This window comes from Phalacrocorax aristotelis, chromosome 3, assembly GCF_949628215.1.
Source record: "Phalacrocorax aristotelis chromosome 3, bGulAri2.1, whole genome shotgun sequence".
Taxonomy (NCBI): Eukaryota; Metazoa; Chordata; class Aves; order Suliformes; family Phalacrocoracidae; genus Phalacrocorax; species Phalacrocorax aristotelis.
The window spans coordinates 86,354,447-86,376,523 of NC_134278.1; the positions used below are offsets into that span (position 1 = coordinate 86,354,447).

The 22,077-nt window shown below is 43.3% G+C and overlaps 1 protein-coding gene across 3 annotated transcripts in view; it reads left to right on the forward strand.

Annotated features, from left to right (window-relative positions):
- The first annotated feature begins 2,702 nt into the window (after positions 1–2,702).
- Positions 2,703–22,077, forward strand: part of PCSK2 (proprotein convertase subtilisin/kexin type 2) — a 103,555-nt gene continuing 84,180 nt past the window's right edge. Inside the window, exon 1 of one of the 3 annotated variants that reach the window (XM_075088298.1) lies at positions 2,703–3,244. In XM_075088298.1, the coding sequence (XP_074944399.1) occupies positions 3,068–3,244 (177 nt within the window). In that variant the 5' untranslated portion in view covers positions 2,703–3,067. The remainder of the gene's footprint in view (positions 3,245–22,077) is intronic. The other 2 variants (XM_075088295.1, XM_075088294.1) reach the window with 2 other exon arrangements.

Below are 22,077 nucleotides of genomic sequence, written 5' to 3' on the forward strand. Positions count from 1 at the left end.
TGATTTTTTTAACATAGTCTTTCCTAACCTAATCCCTCTTTTTAAATATTTGTTTTTAAAAATCATCACTGTGTTTATTTTGGCTAGGGTAGAGCTAATTTTCTTCATATGTTTTGTATTTGTGTTGGGAACAGAGGTGATAACAGAAGGATGTTTTTGTTACTGCTAAGTAGTGCTCACACAGAGTCCAGGCCTTTCCTGCTCCTCACCCTATCCTACCAGCGAGCAAGCTGGGGGTGCACTAGGAGTTGGGAGACGACACAGCCAGGACAGCTGACCCCAACTGACCCAAGAGATATTCCGTACTGTATGATGTCATGCTTAGCAATAAAACTAGGGAGAAGGTTAAGAGGGGGGCCCCTGCTCAGGGACTGTCTGGGCATTGGTCAGATGGTGGTGAGCAATTGTTTTCATTTGCGTCACTTGTCTTTCTTAGGTTTATTTCTGTCTGTTGTTGTTGTTATTACTACTATTGTTATTATTATATTTCAGTTGTTAAACTGTTCTTATCCCAACCCACAAGTTTTCTCACTTTTACCCTTCCAATTCTCTTCCCCCATCCCACTGATGGGGGGAGGTGAGCAAGTGGCTGTGTGGCACTTAGTTACCAGCTGGGGTTAAACCACAACAATCACATGGACAAAACCAGCAAAGCTTGACACTGTGAGGTTTATAAGCTAGAGCCAGTTGGTGCTATCTCCTCAGCGTTGCAGTGTCGCTGCCATGTAGTTCTTCAGTGGCACCAATTTGCAGAGTGGTACTGTCAGCCTGCAGTCAGGCATGTCAGAAGATACGCCCTGACTGACTTAGTCACGCTCCTCACCCACAACCTGTGATGTGGTCCTAGTTTCAGAATGTGCACAGGATCCTGTGTTGCTGATTTGAGGGGGCCAGGAGGGCTGCTCCATTGCCTTATGTTCCTCTTTCTATGGACTGGCAACAAAATGGAAAGAGGCATGTCAACCAAGGGAAAAGACCTCTGGGGGGAAAAAAGGCTTATACATATTTTCACAGACAGGAGTCTGAAGTAGAGAAAATCCCTTTCCCCTGCTTCGTTTTTATTTTCCTCTAGTTTCTGATCCCTAGGAACAGCTATGGATGGAAACCAGCAGGGCCTCCATTGGTGGTCAAGCAGTCATTAGCAGTATTACTGACCCAAGAGTCTCATGGGCCCCAAGTCACCTGGAAACTGCTTTAATACTGGGAGATGTGAGGAGAGGTGTTGCTGAATATTGATGAAAACAAAAAACTTGGCTTTAAGAAATAACATTCAAAAGTGTTTTTAATAACTGTCTATGCTTAAAACAGGCATCTAAAAGCTGAATTCTATTGACATAGTCCCTTAATCAGGCTGCAAAGATGTTTTCCTTCTCTACTGTGCCATTTCTAATGTTTTACCTTTCCCTCATGTTTGATTTTTTTTTTCAACATCAGTCATTCATTTACAGCACTTCTGTTGATTTAAATGAGCTTTGGATCAGGCTCCAAGTTACAACTTCCCTTCTGTTTGAATAGGGATTTTCTTTTATCCAGAGGAAGGAAATCAATAATTTGTCATGACAAACCAATGCTCATTTGGATTCACAATCACGCGGTGAGCTCTTCTGTATTTTCTATAGCATTTTAGGATAATGGAAGGGTCTCACTTGTGAACTTTGCTATTCTCCTTTGTTTTCCCAGATCGATTTAAATTCTGTACTCCATTTTACTATTTGTAGAATGGATTACAGTAAATCTATCATTTTGTTTGTTTTAAAGTCAGTACTAACTTTCCATGCTTTCTGTGCCCCAAGTTTTTCCCAGGGGACCATTCAGGGATCCATCAAATCATTAACCTTTGTTATGACAAATTAACAAACACATCTGTAGGAACAAGCTAAACTTTACCTTGATTTAAGCTTGCATATTCTGTACCATTCGTTTCCATTGGGAGTTTTGCAGATAGCAGATTATTTTTTACAGAACAGAGTTCCTATCCCCTTAGGTGCTGTTACCTCTCTGAAATCCCACCAGCTCCCCATCCTTGGCTGTCTCATCACAGGCAACACCCAAGTGCTTTCCTGCCAGCGATTTCCCTGCAACCCCATGTTTGGGGATTGCTCAGGGACCCCACACCCCTGTGTGTCCCTGCATAGCTGAGCAACTTGGCAGTGCAGACTCATGGTCAGAGCAGCGTGGGGGGCCCTGGGCCTGAAGTTTTCCACCAGGGCTGCCTGACCACCTCCCTGGCCTCAGCTTCTGCAAAAAAAACAGGGTGGTGATGTGTTGCTGAGTGAGTGGCTGGTACAGGGTGCAAGCTAGAACAGGGTATGCAGGGGGTTCTCCCAGACACTTTGTGTTTGCTTGGCTCAAAAGAGGAGCCAGATGCTGGCCCCGGCTGTGTGGTTTTTGCCAAAGCGGTTAGCCCTCCTGACCCTACAGCCACGTGCGTGTTGGGTCCTGCTCGGAGGTGTCTGCCTCCACTCGCGCCCGCCCCGCCCCAGCCCCACGTGAAGAAGAGCTGGGGGGATTGCGGCAGGTCCAAGGGCGAGCCTTGGGGGGCTGCTCTTTGTGCTGAACTGGGGCTGGTGTATGGGTTTAATCTGGGGGGCACGGACTGTGCGAAGTGTGTTTGTGAGTGCGAGGCGTAGGTGGGGTGGTGTATGGAGAGGGGGGTGCGAGGGGTGTAGGGGAGGCGTTAGAGGTGTGCGGGGGTGTGTGTGTGCGTGTGAGAAGCGTGCTGCGGGGGGGGGGGCAGGGGCGATCCTTCTCGCCCATGATTGGCAGCGCGGCAGTCTCCCCTCCCGGCTGGTGCTTCCCCTCCGGCCACCGCTGAATGAGCGGCGAGGAGGGGCCGGGGATGCAGCGCCGGCCGTGCGCACACACCCGCGCTCCCTCAGGCGCACCCCGGCGCCCCGCAGCAGACCCGCGCACCCCGGCCAGGCCCCGCCACCCCGTTCCCCTCCTGCCTCTGCCGCTTTAATTTTTTTTTTTTAAATCTCCCCACCCCCCCCAATCTTTTGGGCGCTTCCCCGCCTCGCCCGACCGCCGGCGGCGGGCTGCCTCCGCGGGCGCGCAGCGCGGGGCCATGCCGGCGGGGCCGCCGCTGCTGTGGGGCGCCCTCCTCTTCCTCCTCCTGTTCTTCCTTGGCGGCCCAGCCCGGGGAACCGTCTACACCAACCATTTCTTGGTGGAGCTGCACGGCGGGGGCCAGGCGGAGGCCGAGCGGCTGGCGGCGGAGTACGGTTTCGGCGGGGTGCGGAAGGTAAGCGCCCCCGCGCAGGCTCGGGGTGCCGGGGAGGCGTGTGGTGGCGGGGGGGCGCGGTGCCCTTCACCTTGGGCTGAGGGCATGTGGCGTCCTCCCGTGAGCATCCCGGCGGCGCGGGGGTGGCCCCGGCACGGTCTTGCCGCCACTTACCTAGGCAGAAGGGACGGAGCGGGTTGCCCGGCTCTCCCCGCCTTAATCCTCCCTTCCTGAGGGGACCTTAGGAGTAGTGGTGCCAAAAGCCATTGTAAGTGCTCCTCAGCAGCGGCCGTGAAGGGTAATTTCCTTGGACTGGAAAGCAGAGGAGTTTCCCACATGGAAGCGTGGTGCTTTTTGACTTACGATGTAAACATCCTCCAATTGAGCTCCCATCCTGCCGGGTCGGGAGTTGGGGCTGCGCGCAGGAGCGGCCGGGGCCGCCCAGGGCTTCCCGTGCACGGCTGCAGTTGAAACTGCTCGGAGCACTTGAAAAAATAATTAAAGCCGCATCTCCACGGAGAAGCTTGCACGCAATTTAAATGGAAGATGTCATAGGGATTTTGACACTGAAGTTTGTGAGGCAGGTGGCTTCTTAATATCTCTGTTATTTTCACAGAGAAACGGGATGCCCCTAAGCTGAAGAAACTGCTTAATATTAAGCGCGATAAGCAATCAGTCCTTATGACTAATGAATGTAAGCTGGGAAAGTTTAAGTGTTATTGGAGGTTTTTTTCCTCTCCTGAGGTCCTAGGAAATCTGAGGTAGCCACAGTGGCAGGGAGTCTCTCCCCGGCTCCTGAGGAGCCCAGCTCCCCTAGAAATCTCTCCCATTCAAATAATAATTAGATCTCTAAATATTCTAGGGTACTGTCAGATCTGGGGTGAGGACAGAGAGAAACTAGTAGAATGCCCTGGTCAATATAATTCCTGGCAGACTTAATGCCCAAGCACCACTCGGCTTGGAGGAGCACAGAGGGAAAGCGAGCTGCGAGCATTGCTGCTGCTTGTTTGGGTTTTTTTCTTTCCCTGGTAGTTATGTAATGAAAGCCTGATCCCACTTCCAAGGAAATGAATGAGAATGGCACCCTGACCTTGGGTGAGTGAAATGTATTAAGACCTTGATTAAAAAAAACCTACCTCCCCCCAACCCCCCCAGAAAACCTATATGAAGTGAGACTCCCGTCCTTGGGCTGCCTTGTCCTTATTTCTCTAATTAGCCCCCACTGGAGTTGAGACAAGATCATGGTTGCTTTGACCTAGCCAACTCCTGCTGCTGCTGCTAAGATGTTTTTGTTCTGAGTTTACAGCCTTGTCCTGATAGTGACAGAGCTGGGCTGCTGATGCCCTTGGGAAAGGATCCATTGTGGGGATTAGGTCGTGTTACGTGAAACTTAGATATGGCTTTTTGGTCAACAGTTTCCCCTTTCTATTCCCCTCCTGTTTGCACTCCCTTTCTCCTATCCTGGGGATATCTGACTGATAAGGCCTTGCAAGGAGTGAAAGGTACTTCTCTGCATAGCTGAATTTCTTATTACTTTTGCTAGATGCTTTCAAATGATCCTGTGACCCACGTGGGGAAGAGACAGGAAGAGAGGGGATTTTGTAGTCTGAAGAAGTGCAGTGTCTGGGCTGTTAAAATCTTCCTCCCTTCTACCATGCCTCTCCCCAGAGTGCCTTGAGCACATTAGGAGACATACAGATTCTTCAGGGGTATCAGTCTTGTAGTTTCTCTCGGTAGAGAGCTGGAGGGAAGTCCCTCAGGTGTGTAAAAGAAGAGTACCTGCTTTCCAATACACGCTGCGGAGGTGCTGTCGCCTGTGGATGCGGGTGTCTCTAGGAATGAAGCCTAGCAGCTGTGGCGTGATGTGCGTGTGTGCTTGCAGGGTGGGGGGTTAGATGATGGCGGTGGCTCCTGTACTGAGCACGTGCTGTCCCAAGAGGTTTCTATGTTACATCATCCTGGTCCCTGAAAAGCTAGAGAGCGTCTCAACCCTCCTCCTCAAACGCCAGAGAAAATAGCACCCTACTATCTGCAAGGTGGTAATTTCAGGGAATAGGAAAAGTTCATAGGGTTTGGCATTTAGCTGTGTTTGTCAGAGAGGCTGATAGCAATCTCTGTTCTGCAGGGGAAGTATGTAACTGGGCTTGGGTGGCAAGTCAGGCATTAATAAAAGCTCGTGCCACCTACTCCAGTGTCTTTTCAGCATTGCTGAAGAGTCTCCTAATCTGTTTTGCTACCATCAGGCTTGTCTAGCGTCTCCACTTACGGTCTGCAGACGGTATCATGGCGATAACAACAGTGCAGAAAGTTGAACGTGGCCATGTGTTTGTATGAAAACAGAGCTGTTAGTGGTAAGCTCTCAGGGGAAAGCACCATGTGTAGATATGCTGTCTAATGAAATATTTAAAAAATACCAGGGAAAAACCAAATTATACCATGTGGAGAAGTGATCTTTGCATACTTCAACTACGTGTACTGTCTGGACAATATGAGTTATTTCTTATACCAAATTCAGTTACCTTTTCCCATATCAGAAAGAGCCATTGTCAGAAAATAAGCACCTTTATTTCAGTGCAGGTACTTTCCCAGTAGGAGCACAAGGGCAGATTCAGCTTTTTTCTGTGTGTGGATTTAAGACATGTGAGAGAGATTTCTTTTATGTATGCTGTGTATCACAGACCTCTTTTAACATTACTTTATAGAAGCTGATTTTTAAATCACGTATTCTTAATGCACAAGGTTTTTACTTAACAGTCTCTGAGCAAGTGCATGTTACATTTACTTAACAGATTTCTGTAGAAATAAAAGAGAAAATATTGCCTTGAAGATTAACGTTATAAACTGTGTGATGCGCTTTCTAATTAATTCTTTGGCCATGTTTCCTACCATCATTCTGAAACCACTACAAGACCTCAGGTGGGCTGAAAGATGTCCTTTAAATTCAGTGCTTGATGAATTGATGAAGAAGGGCTTGATACTTATGTAAACAGGTACATATAGGATCCTAACATGAGACAGAATCTCAAAAACACTGGCACATTTTTTGTTTAACCTTGCCTGAATTAATCCCGAACACAGACCTCTTTGCAACTCTGATTCTGTTCTTTAAATTTTTAATATTTGCAATTTTTCAATCCATTTGTACCTGCTAAAATTGATATTTATGTATTCCTAGTGAAACAGATACTGTGATAGAGCATATTCTATTCTTAATATGGTTAGCCATACCGACTTCGAACATTCAGGAGTCATGAGGTTGCCCCCCTAATAGCTACATGTTAAATTGTGAGAACTGTGAAAGGAACAACTTCCCTCCCCCCCGCTTTTTTTTTTTTTTGCTTCCTGCATGGTTGCTACCAGAATACATTTCTTAATGCATGCTGAAAAAAAGCTGCTTTCTGACCTTGCCTTCTAGCTTTTAATTAATTTCTAACAAGGGGAGTTGGAAGAAGCATTTGGAAAGGTCTCCTAATTGGAGATCATAGTTTAGACATCTCTCTTCATTTCATCAACAGCACTGAGACAATCTACAAAATGCCACCATAGCTAAATATTCCACTTCTGGTAGTGCTGAGGTAAAGGGTTTTAAACACTTGACATACAGTGGCCTCAGATTATTTTAAAATAAGAACCAAACAACGATTTCAAAACATGGAGAATTTTATGTGCCCCAAAGCTGGTGTCTTTTTCCCTTGATGATCACCTGATCACCTTTCCCTCTAAATCTTGTAAAACCCAGCATACCTCTCACAGCTGTGTCTTTTCTACTTCCCATTTTCCCATAGGAGGCTGCTGGTTGAGGACCAAGCTTTCTGGAGCTGGCCAGAATTTTCTGGATGAAATGTTGGGAGCTTTGGGTTTTTTTGCATTGCACAAATACAGCCTTATCAAAAGCAAAACTTAACAGATAAAGAAGCTATATTTCTTGCTGCAGCAGCCCGCTTCTCTGCATCTAGGCTGGGTGCCTGAGAGGTGCGAGTTGATGTGATGAAGGCAGACCAGGAAGTAGAATAATAGGTTTGCAGCCTTGGGAGCTCTTTGCAGGGATCTCCTCCAGGTATCCTGAAATTTCATCCTGGTGTCAGCACACTAAAGCTCTGAAAATCCCTTCCTGTGTAGATCAGCTCCTAAATCTGGAGAAGACATGTTTGCCTAGCGTGATATTTAAGGTGGGAGGCTATGCTGCTGCATGGCCAGAATGCACTGTGATGGTCGCACAGGATTCTGTGCATGTAAAAAATGCTGGCTACGAATGTGTGCCTGTATATATGTTTATATGCATGCATGTGTCCCTTTTTCCCTAATTACTGATGCATGGAGCAAAGAAGAAGAAAGGTGAATTCTTAGCCAGGCTCCTGGCTGACCCTGTGTGCATGTGTGTATATTAACCAGCCAATTTGTGCACATATATGATGGTCCATACTTTACAGATAAACATGCTTGTGTTGCCTTCACATGTACTGCTAACCCAAGCGCTCAAAGTGTTAGTTCTTACCAGGTGAAGGTAGCATGGAGGGTGCAGATATGCTCCAGTGTGGAAACAGATGCTGAAGCAATGGAGCATCCCATGCAAAGAGGAGGCAGAGCCCAGGCCTCACCACGTAGGCCCACTGTAGACCAAGGACTTAAGATCAAGCCTCAGACTGCAGTGTTTCTGTGTACTAATATGTGATTAATAATTAATTAGCTTTGTGGTTTATGCTGGCCTAGAGGAAAGGATGTTTGTTGCAAAAGTAATCCTTTATTATGGAAACAGAAAAACCTCTTGGAAATGGAAGGTACAATGTAAATTTTTTGAGGAAACCAAGAGCTTTCATTTCCTAGATTTCACTGTTGCAATTTTGTGTTACTAAGGTAAAAAAAAGTAAATTCCATGCAAACGCTGATTGTGCAACTGCTGAGATTTCAGTAGATCATCTCACCATAGCAGTGAACGCTTCAGTTTCCAAAAAAGAGTCTGAGCTGATGTGTTTAAATTAGGGGGAAGAAGCAATTAACTGGCAGGAAAAGTTTAATCCTGCTGTGGAAAGGCACACTGCTGAGTAGTGAGAGAGACTGCCCTTTTCCTGAAAAGCCCTGGAAGAAAGTAACTGGGGAGGTGCAGAGGGAGTAGCCATCTGTGTTTGGAGGGACTGTTGTCAGCTCCTCATGGGTAGAGTCCAGGCATATCACTGGGCACAGACGGGGAAGTCCCGTTTGCTCCTTTTTACACTTGGGAGAAATGTTAGTGGAATTAAATCAGAGCTTTCCTGTGGTAGTGGAGTTTGACACATATGCGGAAATATTGTGTTTCTTATGCTTTTTGATTTGGGCTTTTTTTAAAATTTTATTTTGCATTCTGCCTTGGATGCAGAAACAGCCTCTGTTACTTAAATGTACTCATTTATGTACGTGAAAGCTGTGAACTATCAACAAGAAGAATAATGTAAACCATAGGCTCAATTACATCCCTAACCCAGTTTCTGTAGAGCTCCTTCTCTACCAGAGACTCAAACTGACTGCTTGTTGGAGGTGAGTGTTCTGTTGGAGGTATAAAATAATTACCTTGTCAGGTGTTCATAGCATTTGTTATGTAAGTGTAAAACAAGAAGGTCAGACTCTCCTACTGTAGATCCCAGCTGTAATTGCTCTATTACTGTCTTCAATACATGATGTGGTTCTGTTTCTTGGCAAAACATGCACATTAAACCTTACCTTTACAGATATGTTTTGTTTTGTTTCTGAGCTACAGCTCAGTAAACAAAGATGTGAAATTCGGGCTATTTATAAATCTGCCTGCATTTATAATTTTTATTTATTTCATATCGCTTGAACTCATGTTTGAAATTGAACATGTAGAGACCCAGGAAATGTGCTGCAAGTAATTCTTTTTTTCACTTGTTTTTTTTTTTTGATGCTGCGACCGAACTGGGGATGTGCGGTTATTTTTTTGATTTAAATTCTCTTTAGTTTTGCCCTGTCAAGGAGAAAAATAGAAAACACATGAAGAATCAAATAGCATTTCCAGAGTGCTGTGATCCCAGCACACCAAAATCGACTAGCCTGCAGTCTAGCCCTGAGTTCCTGCCCAGTAAAAGCTTGGTGTGGTGTGGTGTGAAGGCACCAGAGCCAGCTTTCTGCTATGAGAAGTAGCTCCAGGCCTGAGGGGCTTAAGCAGCTGAGGAACATTAGTGCTTAAAGCTTCAGCTTCCCAGGTTATTTCCCTCCTTTGTACACCTCTGTGTAAAAGAATCATGATGGCATGTGGAGAACTCTGTGCTAAGCAAATGAGGTTCAGGATTTGTACTGGGAGAGACAGGATTAGGAAACGGATCTCTGGCTTTGTTTCCTTCACACCGAGTCTGCCACTTCCTTAGCTATTTCAAAGGTATCAGCACTAGATAAACAAAGATCACTAGTATGGTATCATTGTCCTGCTGTCAATTTGGGATCTCCTTCCTTCTGCCCAGATAGCTTTCTTGTAGATGACTTTCAGGCTATTTCTGGACTCTGCAACATATGGATATGTTCATATGTATGTGTTTGAACTTTGGTATCCTGTATGCTGTGGCTCTGTCTGGGGCCCTGTTTGAAGCTCTCATTCCTCTGAGTAGGGTTTTCACGTGTTGAGAGCAGTCTGAGAGACATTTGTAAGAGCCAATATGGATATCTGTTGCTATTACCTACACCAAGTTGAATTTGTCCCCAGACCTGAGGTTGCAGAGCTGTGCAGCAAAAGGATAACTGTTTTTGTAACAGTATCCTGCCTTAAAGACTTGGTTTTTGGTATCAGGCCAGAGGGACAGATCCTATTGCTGTGCCTACAACCAGATGGTTTAGGTTACTGCGAATGAGGTAGAGCATTTTGTTTCTATCTCGGGAGTTCAAATCCAGAGTAAAACTCTAGGCCAAAATGAATTGTCAATTCACTCCCAGCTCAAAGTTATTCCATTTGAGAACCTGTGGCATCCTTGGCATTTGTTTATTAGCAGGCAAGTGGTCCCAGAGACTGACTGTGCTGCAGGGTTTGGCTCCTTCAGAAAAGTACTGAGGTCCATTGTGGGGTGCTTGAATTTGTTACCTTTTAGAAGAACTAACCTGTGTTTGTAAGAACTATCCTTCTTACAAAATACAACTGGTGACAAGATGTAACACCCTTACCCACTCTTAGAAAACTTTTACTGCTGTAACTGTACTGATGTAGTTAAAAAGGGAAAAGAAATCCACTTGCAGTGCTGTTACTATCAGTGTAGGAATGCTAACATCTTTAACTCATTCCACATCAGAACATTATTCGCAGAAATTTTGCTTAAACTAGAGCTTTTACCAGTAAGACCGTGTTGATTTAAAAAACAAAACAAAACCGAACCAATAACAAAAAGGGAAAAATATAGTATCAGACTTCCTGGAATAGTTGTACTGGTAATACTTCATAATGTAGCTAAGGAGAATTTTGCATGTGACTCTCCCTAATCCATCTATGGAATTATTCCAATTAAAATTAATCCATGCAACTCAAAATTTAAAATGCTGGTAATAAAGTACTTACAAAGTAGTTGTTGAAATATATGTGGAATTTATTTGGTAGATAGTTTTAGTAAGTAAGTCCGGAGAAATGTCCATGCTCATGGAAAATTCTGTGACCTGGAAGTCAAGCCAAAATGAATGATAAATTCTGTCAGCTCTTATTAAAATATTATGCCTGGGAAACACTCTTGAGCAGTTCCAGTCCGCAACATGGGTGGCTAGTTTCTGTGAGAGCTGTAGTAACAAACTCAGTGCTGTAGTTAATGGATCTAAAATTTACCTTTGTCCTGTAATGCTATCCTAGTCATCAGAAACCCTTTTCTTTTTTTCTTTTTCTTTCAACTTTTTCAAATAATTAAATGGGTCAGGTCTCTATAGGATGCTGGCTGCATGGTGGCTATAAATATTGCAGTGAGCAGCCCAGAGCTTCCATCCATCACTGGCCTCTGGTGGGAGGAAGCCAAACTGCTTGACTATTTGTCAAAGACAAGGTTTCTCTAAGTAACCTGAAGCAGTCTGGTGTGTTGCTTTTGTAAATCAAGGCAAGTTCTACACTTAACTCACCTAAGTTCGTTGAAAAAGCTAACCCTGTACTACTGAAATGGGGATTTAATTTCAGCTCAGCAGTCCCAGGCTGTGCTTTGGGACAGAGTGCACTGTCCCAGAGAGAGCTGGTTCTGGTGGTGTGCCGTGAAATTCTTCATGACCATCACACACAGTTTATCAGCCAGCATGAAATCCAATTTGGTCATGGATTTATGACAGTAGCTCAAAAGTCTGAACTCAGCTGAACTCTGGCTGTGTTTAGCAAGTAGCCGGAGCTCAGACCTAAAAAGGGAAATTATGAGCTAGCCCAGTCTTACCATTTGTACACTGGGATTGTAAGCAAATAAATTAGGTAGTGATAGCTGTAGTTTACACACTGAAGGACTGAACTGGCCTGTAATGTTTTTTGTCATGTATTACCTACCTTCTCAAACAAAACTTCTGTGTAAATGTTACTTTCTTAACTTCTTTGTCCACAGAAAGCAAATGGAAGGTGTGACCTCAGTGTTTACATCAAACTAGTCAGCAAGTGTGTTGCAGATATTCATGACTGAACCAGATTATTTGCTTGCCTGATGAGTAAAATGGTAATATGTCAGAGCTGCTTTCTCCTAGCATATAGAATCAAACTATGTAAACCTGAAACCCAACAAGTATATATTTAATTATTATTATTATTAAGTAGAGAAACTGGTACTGTTATTAGATGGGTGTTGGATATCAAAGTAGAGCCAAACAGGTGAATTTCTTCCTTGTATGGCTAGCAAAAAGAGGTGGGGTATAGCCTCCCCTCTCCTGATGACAGAGGATCCTCCTGTCTGCCTGTTCGCTCTTTATGAAACACCAGTGAAATGAAGGGGTGTGATTCTGAAATCTGCTCTATGGATAAGCACTGTCTGTCATGTACTGTGCAACACTGAGTGCAGCAGAAGCTTCTTTTTAAGGCTTTTAGCTGCAGCCAAAATATAGTGAATTAGCCATAACCAGAACTGGTGGATTCCCATCGGTCCCACAGGGACCTTTTGCTTCCATGTGTCAATTAATTTTAGAAATGTGTGTCAACTAGATTTAGTGATTTACAAGTTACTCTGAACCAATTGTAAAGCAGAATTGTCAGTTTTAAATTTGGGTAAAAAATCAGAACCAGAGCATATTTGCAGATTTGTAAGAATGGGTTATTAGAATTGGTGGAATGACAGCTGTGGGTCAGGACATCAACTGAATTTTGGTCTTCACAGCATTTCAGTCTATTAATTTTTGCATTACCATTTACATTCCAAAACTTCACAGGCAAATGTACTTTTCTTAACTGTAAAACCAATTTCTCCTACAATTCAGATATAGTTCAGAGTAAAACCTGTACAGAGCAGCAAGTGGATTATTTTTTCCTCTTTCTTCTCATGAGAATTAAAAAAAATCCCCTTTTTTTCCTTCTAACTGAACATATTAACATTAAAGGAGTTGTGCCTTGGTAGGGAAACTGGTATTCCAGGCTCTAAAGGCTGAAATGTGCTGATGTAATAAAAGCAAGATAACATATCAGCACACATTGGATTGACCACAATTTCTGCCAGCAATAAACTTGTCATTTATTAATTAGTAGTAACAAACAGTAGAAGGCTTACTTCACAGCTGCCTTGAAAGGTCAATGAGGTTGGTCCTGGGCGGAAGAGGTGGTGGTGCTATTTTCTTCCTTTTCTCATCATTATTGCAGGCATCAAGGTAGATTTGGGTCATCCTTTTTCTTCAGTCTAATACAGAGCTCTTGAAGCCACTCAGAGCAGTTAGTCTCTGTTGTGAAGTGATGGTCGTACTGTTGTGTACTGGAGCCAAGAGGAGTGCTCTGGAGTTCACGATGGCATAAGTAATGGAAGAATTTGCCTCTGACCTGGTCTTGTAATAGTGGGGATTAATGTCTGTGACTTTCTCTTAGCAGAGTCAAGCAACTTTACAAAAATAAGGAAAACAGCAGTGTCCCAAAATTTCTCTTTTCCGTGGCTCCACTAAAAATGTTTTTCTTAAAGCTTCCTTGTCTTGCTCTTCTCAAGCCTACTATCTTAAGTTTAAAAAAAAAAAAGGGCAACAGTGTACACCCCTCTCCCACCCCATACTTTAATGTCACAGTTTTGTTTCTAATTGTTACCTATCAGCCCCTCTCCCAGGAAGCACATCTTTTTCTTCAGGAGTTGATTGCTTCTCTGGGAATGGGAGGGCTTGTTCAATGTGGTCTAACAACAGAAACCTCTCTGTGAAGCACTGTCAATCGGCTACGGCTTGGCAGCATAGCATTAAACAGACATGGAGAAAAAAGTAAAGAATAAAGCTTTGGAATAGAAAGAGAGCTACAAATCTTCCTTAAGTGTTGGTAAGGGCTAGCATCTTTGCATTAGTGCAATTCACCTTTTCTCTGCTTCCTTGAATGGCTCATATCAGTAACCAACTAATTTTGGTCTGAGCTGCTTTCATAGCACTACTTCATTATAGCTTGAGTTCATGACATTGCTTTTTGGTGCCACATTAGCTGAGTACTTGCACACATGTTTGTCCTACACACTTTGCTACGTGGACATAGATTTAAAAATAATGCTGAAGTGCTCTGCTAAAACGTCAGTGAGTAGCCATGTCTTGCCCCCTCTCCATTCTTAATATACAAGAACCAGTAATTCTTGGCTGGGACACGCTACAGCTTAATGCTGTTTTGAAAATGGCAAACTTTATCTCATGGCTTTTATCTCAGTGTTTCTAGAGCTGATGTGCCACCAGGTTCCAGTGTGACTGTTTGGTTACGTGCCTAAAAGAAGAGCTGGGTTGTAGATCAGGAATGAGGCAGAGGCCTTTGTTAGCAGTGCTAATTGCTGTCAGCAGCATTGATGCAGCTTAGTTAGAACTGTACTGTGGTCACTTCAATTTGCAGACTATAACTAAATGAAGTTATTTCTTATAATATGAATTTTCCCTAAGGCAGTTGTACTGATATGAAGAAGAGATTTCCATCATGTATTATTTAAACATATTAAAATATTTACTAAGTATCTCTTGCTAAAGAGGTATCTGATTATATACATATATATTGTATGTGTAGATACACCCATTAATATATGTTGACAACGGTACTTGGCATTTTATAATTATAGTTTTAGAGCACAGTCTGTAGTGCTGTGCAAACATTAATTAAATGAATTCTATCAATAAATAAAATAAGTAAACAAGTACGTATTAGGCTATACCATTTTATATGCAAAGCAACTGAAAAAAACAATATTACAGCTGTAATTGCCTGAGATTCTCCTAATACTAGGAGGTGCTGAAGTTACCCAGTGTATTGGGTTTGTGTGGCAAGGTTTTGGTAGCAGGGGTCTACAGGGGTGGCTTCTGTGTGAAGCTGCTAGAAGCTTCCCCGTGTCTGACAGAGCTAGTGCCAGCCGGCTCTGAGATGGACTTGCTGCTGTCCAGAGCTGACCCTGTCAGCGACAGTGATAGGGCCTCTGGGATAACATATTTAAGAAGGGGGAAAATAACTGCACAACAGCAATTGCAGCCAGAGAGAGGAATGAGAATATGTGAGAGGAACAACCCCACAGACACCAAGGTTGGTGAAGAAGGAGGGGGAGAGAGGTGCTCCAGGCACCTGAGCAGAGGTTCCCTTGCAGCCCATGGTGAAGACCATGGTGAGGCAGGCTGTCCCCTTGCAGTCCATGGTGGAGCAGATATCCCCCTGCAGCCTGTGGGGGACCCCATGCTGGAGCAGGTGGATGCCTGAAGGAGGCTGTGATCCATGGGAAGCCTGCACTGGAGCAGGCTCCTGGCAGGAGCTGTGGACCCGTGGAAAGAGGAGCCCACGCTGGAGCAGGTTTGTTGGCAGGACTTGTGACCCTGCAGGGACCCATGCTGGAGCAGTCTGTCCCTGAAGGACTGCACCCCGTGGACAGGACCCATGCTGGAGCAGTTTGTGAAGAACTGCAGCCCATGAGAAGGAGGGCTGTCTCCTATGGGAGGGACCATATGCCGGAGCAGGGGAAAAGTGTGAGGAGTTCTCCCCCTGAGGAGGAAGGAGTGGCAGAGACAATGTGATGAACTGACTACAATGCCCATTCCCCATCCCCCTGTGCTGCTAGCAGGGAGGATGTAGGGAAATCAGGGGTGAAAATGAGCCCAGGAAGAAGGGATGGGTGGGAGGAAGGTGTTTTAAAATTTGGTTTGACTTCTCATTACCCTACTCTGATCTGATAATAAATTAAACTAATATCCCCAAGTTGAGTTTGTTTTGCTCATGACAGTAATTAGTGAATGATCTCTCCCCATCCTTATCTCAATGTACAAGCCTTTCATTATATTTTCTCTCCCCTGTTCAGCTGAGGAGGGGAGTGAGAAAGTGGCTTTGATGGGCACCTGGTGTCCATCAGGGTCAACCCACCACACCCAGCATCTCTGAAGAGCAGACTCTCTGAGCATTGGCCAGGGCTAATCTACAAGGTGTATTTAGGATACAGCTGGAACTCATGTGATTTTTAGTCCTGGCTCTGTCCTACAGCAGAGAGGGAAGGCACAAGTTAAATGGTCCTGGATAAAATTATCTTGGTGAGAAGGTTATTTGAGGTGTTAAAACTTTCACAGAGTATTATAATCTTGGGAGATGCTTTGAAAACAGAAAAGAGCCTTGAAGGAGTGGCAGGATACATAGAGGAGCCCCATTGCTCCAAGCAGGAGACTGGCACGAATAGCAAAAGTTTTGTTCACCTTTGGTCATAAAATGTAGAACTGGCAAAATCACTTTTGGGACACCGTTATTTTTTTTTTCCTTGTTATTCTTAAAGCATTGACTGTTACAAGCTAAATGAACTACAGTTAGGTAACTGGTTCAAACACTGACTGGCTTTCTGGCTGTGATGTTATTAACACTGCACAGTTAAGGAGCAATAATTCCTTGAAGTCACTACTAACATGAGCAAGTTAAGTCTAGAAGAGTGCCCCTAAAGGGTGTTTGGAGTCTTAATTTCTGTTTGTCTTTTTCTGGGTTTTTTTTTGGGGTGCTTTTGCGGGGTGTGTGTTTTGTGTCTTTTTCTGGTTTTTGTTTCTTTTTTTAACAGGGTAAGTAAAATTCTCCCGAATTGTGGAAAAATTTCATTTTGTGCTACTGATACCTGTTTTAAGAATGTAATTGATTCAGCTTCTGATGGAATCATATTTATTTATTATTCTAAATGATGTGAATGTTTATCTGTTATGTGTGTGGTTGTTATGGAGCCATGTAACTGAATGATTGTGGAGGGGTCTGTCTCATTTTCCCAGTGGCTGTTTGTTGCTGCTAAAAATGACAACACAACTCTTAGATGCTCACAGTGACTTTTCTGGGTGCTGACCTCCAGGATTCATCCTGGTGCCTGGGGCTTGGATGAGGTGCTCTTCTTGCAGGATCCTCCACACCTATGTAAGAGGACATGATGATTGCTAAGCCTTCACTTCAGGCTTTCAGCCAAACAGCAACAATCACCCACTCCAGGTAATGAGCATCTGTATTAATCCAGACAGTCCAATGTGAGTGCTAGGGTATAAGCAACAACATTCTCCTCTTCTCCAAATCTGGAAAGTGTCCTGCTTTCAGCAGTGCATGTGGTAGAATTGATAATGGGTTTTATGGTTACTGGGGAGTAACAGATAAAACTCTGAAATACACAGATCCATTCACATAAACTAGAATAACTCTTTTAAAAGCCTCAAATGGCTTCCACAATTCACTGATAAAACTATCAGCAAATCCACAATCTTGTCGCTGATAACTTATATGACTGTTACGTGCTTGCTGGATGAAGCTCTTCAGTGACAAACTTAACAGCAATATAAATACAGTAGAACATTAAACCTTTATGATTCATTCAGTTGCAAATCAAATTCCAAATATTGCAGACCTGCAACCAAACTAATGGAGCAGCGTTCTGTAAGTAGCTGGAAGTACTTTGTGGGATAATGTAAGAACAAAACTGATGAGAAAATGAGAATTAGACATTTAACATCAGAACTGATCTACCTGAATGTGGACAGCTGTGCTCCTCTTAGAGTGTAAGAGGTGCTCCTGGGACTCAACTCTGCTCATTTTAACATGGTGACCTCAAATAGGTCAGATGAATCATGCTCTGAAGGTGCCTCTTTTTTTGCCATGAATTGTGGGGGGGAGCTCAGATGGATTCCACATGGACAGACTGGACGTGTAAGTGTAACAGCAGTCCATGACTGGTTCCATTTCTTCCATTTACTTCCCTGTATTTACTAAACCCCTCATGTCTGACTGTGGGAAAGACTGTTTAAACTTGTGGTTGGTGCATGCAAGAGGGACTAGACAAAAGGCTTTATTTTGGATAAAATAAGATCCAAAGGAATGTACTCTGCAAAGTCTTTAGATATCACATTTGACTTTATATGGTTTCTAGAGGAAAAGACATTTCACTGTGGGCATGAGGGAACCTTTCGGAAACCATTGGAAACCACTTCTACTGGCTTGAGAAAGACACAAAAGGAATTCTTAAGCAAGGTTTCTATGTTGTTACAGGATAACCAATATCTTAAATCACAATAACAGGTAGCCTTGGTACTATGCATAATACAATATTTCCATTGGCTTCTGGAAAAAAGGAAGAACAAACAGATTGATCTCTCAACCAAGTAGTCACAGTCCTTTCTTATTACCATGGCCTGTTGCTGATTCCCTTAAAAGGTGGCTGGGTATGCAAATGAACCAGAGCTGAAAACATATAAGTATCTAAGGCATTCTGAGTTGTTTTGTGGGAGAAATGTTGTACTGTGTGTTAATCAGTTGATTTCACAAGGATCATCATCTGATGATGTTTTAATATGAGATATACATTTTGGGGGTGTTAAAACTATTGCTAGCCACCTCCACCTGCCAGATTTGCCAAGACAAGCAGATTGGGCTTTGGTGGAGGCAGCTAAATAAGACAGAGGTGCAATGAGAAATGAGCCAGGAAGACTGAGTCATAACACTCAGACCCGGACTTGACTGTGCTTCAGGGCTGTTTGGAGCTTGTGCAGATCCCTAGGTCCACCTGAGAGCCTTATGCTGAGCCTTCAGAGTAATTATAGCACAGTAATGAGAAAGTGTGAAATCCTTGCCTGGGGCTGTGGGGACACAGTGGACTGGATTTCATGTTGGGTAAGCTCTGGCACAGCTTTAGTTCTCTCTGCTATTTCGCATTTCTGCGCTAACATTTGAATTAATCCTTTCTTGTTCGTGCCTTGTTCTGTGTTATTTTGATGCCTGGGTCTGCCTGTGTTTCTAGCTGGCTCTACTCTTACGTGGCCCTCACTGCAATAGTGAGTGCCTTTGAGTTCAGACTTGGATCCCATCTGTGTATTTAAAAGTAAAATGATTTCTAAGGCTAATTGGAGTGCGGGAAAATGAGAGAAAGAGTTTAAAAATTCATATTGAATATTTATAAGGATCCTCAGTGCATTTGGTGAAGCTGGGATGAAAAGGTTTCTAAAAGGTTTCTAATTTCTGCTGGGAGGCACTTTGTTGTGCTTCAGCTATAATGGCAACTGAAGGAGTTGTTTATGGGGCCTGTGAAGGCTCCAAATACATTTACTTGTGCCAGGTTTAGGTAGTATTTTCTGTTGGTGTAATTAGTGAGCAGTAATGGGTTGAAAGAACTCACCTGTGCAGATTTATGGCCTCTTTTAAAGTCAGGAGCTGTGCTTGGGTTCTGTGGGGGAGAGATGCTTTGTGTTACGTTTTTTTTTTTTTTTAAATCTGGGGCATGAGTATTGGCTTTTTCCCTCGGAGCATATAAAGGGTTTCTTTAGCACCAATGTTTGTTTGAACCCTCATGTGCCTGGCCACATATTCATGCTAAGGCAGGCAAGGGGCGCTGAGGAGGGCGTTTGTCAGTCTGGTGGGATGAGGGCTTTCTGTGAATCTTGTTCACTGCCAGATCCATTTATACTGATTTTGGTGATGGTTGAACAAGGTGACCCTGGGATAACTTCTTAAAAATCACCCTTTGCTTGTATTATTTAAATGATTTTGCTCAAAAGAAAGTTGTTATAGGCTGTTGTCTCCATTGGTAACTTGGGAGAGGAACCTTAACAATAGGTTCAAGTAAGCTGGTTTTACAATATTACAGTATCAGGGAGAAATAATTGAAAATTATGCACAAAAGCTAGCAGTGTACTGTAGGGGTGCTGTGTTGGATGATGCAGCTTGAAAGGCTGCATGGGAAGACTAGGCAGAGATCAGTCCAATTAAAATAGGTAGGGGCAATCCAATCTGTTCTTAAGCTTTCTGTGGGTACCATAATTTGCTTGAGAGATATATGTAGATAGAGCCCTGAAACAAGTGAGTAAAATTTAATGTTAAAGATCAGCAAGATCAGCCTGGGAACCAAGGTTCCTCTTTATTTTTGTGTTGTATTTGTCACCCCTTAAAACTAGAGACAGGCTGTGAATGCTGGAACTCTCACTGAGATCCAGATAAAGTACCAATGCCACTGGCAGCTTTATTCAACATATTTTAAAATTATTTTTTAATTTTAGCATTTATTTCTGCTTTGTAATACCTTTGCTGTCACGTGATGCTGATGCTTTTACAGTTGTTTTCAGTGTTAGCTCTGCCCAAGGTGGCCCCAGTGCTGCTGTTTTAGAATGAGGAAAGTGTCTGCATTTAGTCTTTCTGTGGCTTCTTTTCTTTAAACCCCTGCACCGCTTTGCAGCTGGTATTGATGTCCTTTGCTTTCACACAGGCAAAACTACATCTGGTGCCACTGTGTATATTGTCCAAGACAAGACCAAAAAAGAAGGGCAGTTTGATTTTTCTCTGTCAAGTAGACAAAATGGGATGGGAGCCATGTGTACTTGCCCAATCCTAGATCAGGTGCCTGTGAGGAGCAGGCTGCCTTATACCTGATTTTTCCTTCTCGGAACAGATCAGTAGTTGAGGGCTCAGCAGTAGACAGTGTCTTCCCCCCCTGCCCCCCTCCTCCCTTTCAATACCAGGGAATGACTGCCCAGAAGCAATGCCTGGCAGGGCAGAATTGCAGCTGCCTATTTACAGCCCTTCTTCCTGGGAGTAGCATCTGGGGCAGCACAGAGCAAATTTCCTGCTCTCTTTTCTTGCTGGGGAAAGATTGTCAGATATAAGGAGCAGAGTGCACAAAGGCTGGGTACCACGAATTTAACTTATTTTTATGTCAATAGTAATTACACCTGGACTTGTCTGGTGGAGCAGTAGTTTGAGAACAGCCAAGATACCTGAGTCGGAGGTATCAGTGCTAAAACTTTGTGCAGTATGAAGCATTTCCTTCTTCCTTCTACACTGAACAGTACATCGTAGCCATTTTGCTTTCTAGTTAAGTGTCTTCCATTTAAAGAGTTTTTCTTTCCTCCATTTAGTTCAACACTGGATTTTTAAAAGTTATTTTCCAGTCCACATCCTTTTCAGGAAGGAGATTAAACAGGATTTTACCCTTACTTTAGATATTATAGTTAATAACCACAACAAGGCTGCAGATCTGAAGAAGGGGAGGAGATAGGTGGATATATACGGTTTTGCTCTACTTGCTTATATGGTTTTGCTTGTATGTATTTTTCATCAGTAATTTTATACAAATATTGCAAGAAATGAACTGCCTGTAATTCCTGAGATTCTCAGAGTCCTACTTTGTACTGGACCATATTTATACATCAAGGCAATAGTAGGCCCTTTTCTAACTCTAAATAATCCTCCTCACTTGAATGTTCAAGTCCTTTCCAGTAATTAGAGATCTTACATAACTGCTAACTTTTCTCTGAGGGCAGGAAGCTTTGCTTCTGTCTTTCTGTAAGAACCTGAGCAACCACGCTGAATGCATTATTTCCCCATGTTACATGCAGAGCCTGCTGCTGAAACAGGAATTTTACTCAAATATGATTCCAGCTTTACAGTAAGAATATTACAGAGTAGCTATTGCTGGTGATACTTTGGAGTTTTTTATGTACAGGAGCCCTTCTGTTTCCATTTCACTTCATTACATGCACTGTTCATTTTGCTGTTTGCTATTTTGCTCTAGCTCCAAATCAGAGTAGACCTCCTGGAAAAGCTAATAGTGGGAATGTAAACCCCACTGGGAGCTACCTCTGTCCTGCTGTTTGGTTGCTGTAGAGGAGTTACTGACTCAGTAGCAGGAGTTCATCAAAACCAGAGCACTCCAGTGGTTGCTTGTGATATTCGCAGTTTCAAGACGTGTGACATTTTAGGCCCTTTGCTGTCATCCAACTTCTCTTGCACGTACTTTCATTAATTTTAAGGATTTATTGAAGAGTTTAGATTCTTCCTGCAAATTGTTATGTTTCTGCTATTACTGTTTTGCAATCCATGGTGTTTGATCATGCCACATTTCAGGTATTGCTTCACTTAGCTGCCTTTGTCTGGCCCCCCAATTTCATTGAACGAGTATGAAAACCATGTGAACTGTAAAATATGAGTTCCTCAAAAATTACTGGAATGTCTGTGGAAAGAGTGGAATAGTTTAAGTCAAACTTATTCATGATTTTGTCCGTAAATCTGGTCATTGTTGTACTACCAGTAATTGCTTTTGCTTATGGTCAGACTTGAATACACTGGCTTTAAAAGTTTACTGTATGATATATCGCTTAATTCCAAGTGGCATTAGAAACTAACCCCATACAAAAAAAGAACACTGACTGTGTGTTATGTATTTCTAGATACCTTCAAAATTGCTGAGAATCTTCCTTAATGGAAGAACATCAAGATCAATATTTGACTGGAATTGATTTGAATGGTTGATAATGAGATA